Genomic DNA, 4401 nt, shown 5'->3' with positions numbered 1-4401 from the left:
CGGATCAGATGTGGACGTTAATTTTGTTCATGAACCTAGTTGAGCACATTCGATAACCTTCACAACTTATATACTGTGTTACATTATATGGATTTCTAAGTGCACCTTGCCGTCTAAACAATGAGCAGATTGTCCGCAGAGATGGCAAAGCAGGAAAAGAGAACACTCCTCTTGAAACTGAACAAACACGCGCCGCCATCTTTTTTCTCAAAAATAAGTACTTCATGTATTGGGTAGCAGGAGTATCCTTCATGGACGAAGCCGCTGATTAGTTCCCATGATTCCAGGGGGTGTAACATTTCAAAATGGCGCCCTTAGCAGAAAAGGAGGTAGCGGAAATAGACAATCAGACTGAGCAAAAAGAACAGACACATCAAAATGATTCAGTGAAACGTGAAGAGAAGGCACAAAAGATGAAAGAACGTCTTTTAAATGCTCAAGCTCAAGGGATAGAAGAGAGAAAAGCGGGGAATGCAAGCGCTGATATGAGCCCGGAGCTGAAACAAGAAATGGAGAAGTTCTTTGTGTGGACTCCCCCTCCTCCACCAGAAACTATGGGTGAAAAATTGAAAAGAAAGGTTAAGCAGAATCCCATCGTTCCTATAGGTTAGTGTTGTTCCGTCAAAAATGAGATGCTGATACCAATAAACGATGCCAGGAATCAAACGATTATTACATAACATAAACTTTGGGCCATTCCTCTGGGGACGTTACACTTTTTATCCGCCCCTTCCCCCCTAAAGATGGCTGGAATCCGAAATCTTAAATTTGTGTCAGCGCCCGTTGAAAAATGAAATCTAAAGAGTTGATTTTTTTGTCGGCACCTTTGAAACAATTACTTTTCTGAAGGGTCCAAGTTTTGTCGGCTTCTTTGAAGAAAAAAATCTGAACCCCCTATTCTAAATCCTGGCACCCTTGAAGGAGGGAGTGGGGGAGGAGGGGGTACAGTTAAAGTATGATCTGTTTTCTTTAAGGATAAAAGTCAACTTACCTCATCAATAAATGGGGGGATATTAAGTGGAATGCTCCTTAATATGAGGGAAATTCCATGGAAAGTTCACTCAATAAAGAGCAAGTTCAGTATAGCCAGCCACTTGCCAGAAAAATAGGCACTTTTGTTATTCAACAAGATGTAAATCAGGTGTGGTATTTTGCAGTTTAGCCTGTATTAAATTAAATTGATATTCACTAAGGGAGTTGAAACAGAAGACAGGACTAAGGAGAATCAGTCCTGTTATTTGTTTTAGGTGATAGAGAGGGGGGCCATGGGATACTCTCTGATATTAGCTATAAAGGTAATGTGCAGTGTCAAAGAGTATGGCTTTTGACTTCTTTCTCTCTGAGATTGGGTATACGTAGGGTAAGGCTTAGGGCCTTCTGGTACCAGGATCTAGAATTATGTATGCCTTATGCACATCTCTAGACTTGACAGAAGTCGACTCCATGAGTATTAAAGGCACGAGGGATGCGAAGCAAACAAAAGCGAGTGATGTAAGTGACCACCTAACCAGCAGAAACAGGCTTGGATAAAGTTGAGTTCATTTCATGAGAGCTGAGATTCATGTCTAAAACAGGGAAGGGAAAAATCACATATTTGGGTCTGAAATAGGGCTAGGGTTTCAGGAAACACGTTGCACATTACCCGCTTAATTTTTCAGGTGTAACCACTACCCCATGCCCCCTCCCTACCGTAAGACTATACATCCTGGTTTTGTCTGCCAATTTTCAAGCAAGAAAACAGCAACAAACAAGTCTACAACAAAGAGCTTACTTGTCCTCTCCTCAGAGCTATATCCAATGAGGTTGAAAGATATTTTTGTGACAAAGATGGCACCCTCCCATACTTTTGGTCCTGGGTTCCAGTCCCAGTAGAGTCATTTTACTTTTTTTCTTTTCTTTTCCCTACACACTGGAACCTTGATTTAACAAAATGCCAAGGCACTGGAAAAATTTGTTCATTATATCGAACACCTGGATTTAACGAATTAAAAAAAAAATAAACAGCCAAAATGTTCATTATATCGATGTATAGTTGATAATTAATGTACAAAACCCAGCATTCCCAGATCTGAACAATTACTGTAATACCTGGTGTAATAAAATTTGTTATTTAATGCCTATGTCACAGTACCAAGCTGTACATGATGTACATAGCCATGGCACTAGAAACTCGAGAACAGGAAACTGCTAAAAGACTACTGTACACATTAATTTTACCCTTGTTGTTCTGTTTGACTTTCATCGTTTATCGCATTTTGACATTTATTTGTTATATGGAGGTATACTTTTATGATTATATATTGTGCTTCTGGATTGTGTTTGTTAATCCTCATAATTATCGTACTGAGTTTTACGAATAGTCTTTCACGCAATAGCCTTTATTTTAGCCTTAAGACAAGTTTCGTTTATTCAAACCTCTTCAGTTTGGCCCAAACTGAAGAGGTTTGAATAAACAAAAAGAAGTGAGGTCTCAAAGATTCATATTCATTCAAAGCAATGTAAAGAGATAAACTCAAAAACTGGAATCTCAGCAAGGAAGGAAGGAGGTCATAGAACAAATCCTTTTCATGGAGGGGGGTGGGGGGTGGATATTGTTTGGAACTATATATCAGTAAGGAGTCGTAATTCCACCATTTTACGATGCAGTTTCTGTCTTGAGTTTTTAATCAGTATTGTGTTTCTTCCAAACAGGTGCACTGGCCACTGTTGGAGCATTGACATATGGGCTTTTTTCATTCATACGAGGTGATACAAAGATGCAACAGTACATGATGAGAGCAAGAGTTGCAGCCCAAGGAGGCACAATTGTTGCTGTTGCCGCTGGTGTTGCGTTCATGCTTTTTCGTGACAGTCAAAACAAGAAGTCTTAAATAATAGTGTTTATCCAGAGCTGAATTTGAATTTGGACCCAGCAGTGTGGAAAGCAACATTGTTATTTGATAAATCTGAATGACAGACCCTCTTGTAGGCTGTTATTGTGTCAAGAATTGGGACCAACAACAGTGTGGATGCAAAGAAACTGTGACAACAAATGCAGAATTTGGAAATTTAACAGTTCCAAAGTTACATCAAAGAGGGATGAAACTCTATCCAGGTATAACAAATGAACAGGCCCTTTTGGCTGGGTTTTGGGTGTAAGAGAAAACTGTTTGCCCAGCACAGCATATTACACCCTCCAGGCACTTTTTCTTTATTTTTTTTCTGAGGAATTCAATGAGTGGTGAGCATCTGCAGAGCACCGACAAAACTGCCTCATTTACCGTCCCCTCTCCTCCCGTTGTACTAGCTTTCTAAAACACTGTATAAATCTTCTGTGCTTTATTTTCATACAAGTGCTCAGCGATTGCTGTAGAGAAAATAAAAGGTTGGTAAGCAAACTAAAAGGGGCATAGACTTAGATTTAGTCATAAGCAACAGCCTCCAAAAGTTATTCTCAAGCTGTTTGTGGGTAAATGTAAAACACAGCATGGAAGTATTAAAATTTTTTTAACCTGATTGTCACTGCACTGGTGTCTCTATTGGTCAGAAATTATTTTATTAAACTTGTAGGACAGTAAACATTACACACACATTATTTGCATATCTTCTTAAAACTATGAAAAATGTTCTAGAATGCCCAATTACTCTCAATGTTGTAAGATAAAATTAACAAGCCTTGAGTGTATTTAGTGAAAGTCCCAACATGTGAAAATTTCATTTATTTTGATCAAACATGGTAATTTAAAATATTTCAATGGTTGAAAAAACTGCACTAGAATCAGCAACAAAACAAGTTTTGAATGGAACACAAATATCCATTGTGGTGAAAATCTTTCATTCGTGGATTTTACATTCCATTTCAAAAACAATTAGACAGACTTATAACTACTGGTAACTGATTTTTTCCCTTAGTTACCTTAAGAAAAACAAACTTTGAGTGATCAACATCTTAACTAAAGGGCTTTCTTCTTTTTTAGAAAATACAGGAGAACCCCAGTAACTCGAACTCGAATAACTCGAACTTCCCGCTAACTCGAACTAAGTCCAATTTCCTTTGGATTTCACCCCACTTTTCAGTCATTTTTACTCGGATAACTCGAATTCCCCACTAACTTGAACTAAATTTCATTTCCCCTGATCAAAAATTCGCGGAAATTTACCCCGATAACTCGAATTCTGGTTCTTGTAACTCCACTTGGACGCCATCCCATTAGCTCTTCTTGTTGTATAAGGGTAAAAACACTAAAACTAATACTGGGCAACACTACACCAATTTGTTTTTTAATTGATGCAACAAACAGATCACGTTTTATTTTAAAAAATTCCTAATCATGTTACCGGTTGTGATGAAATAAGAATTGCTCTCCACTTTACACTGAAGTGCTGAAAAATAAGTAATTGTTAAGTTTTAATACGGTACAT

General features: G+C 38.1%; 1 protein-coding gene across 1 annotated transcript; it reads left to right on the top strand.

The window, feature by feature from the left end:
• The first annotated feature begins 305 nt into the window (after positions 1 to 305).
• LOC140935939 (uncharacterized) lies at positions 306 to 3495 on the top strand. The gene is made up of 2 exons (XM_073385512.1): positions 306 to 606; positions 2692 to 3495. The coding sequence occupies exons 1-2, from the start codon at positions 306 to 308 to the stop codon at positions 2868 to 2870; spliced, it is 480 nt and encodes a 159-aa protein (XP_073241613.1). The 3' UTR covers positions 2871 to 3495.
• Positions 3496 to 4401: the final 906 nt, after the last annotated feature.

This window comes from Porites lutea, chromosome 4 (genome assembly GCF_958299795.1).
Source record: "Porites lutea chromosome 4, jaPorLute2.1, whole genome shotgun sequence".
NCBI classification, from domain to species: Eukaryota; Metazoa; Cnidaria; class Anthozoa; order Scleractinia; family Poritidae; genus Porites; species Porites lutea.
Note: the sequence above shows the minus strand (reverse complement) of the source record. Positions and strands in the feature narration are given on the sequence as shown.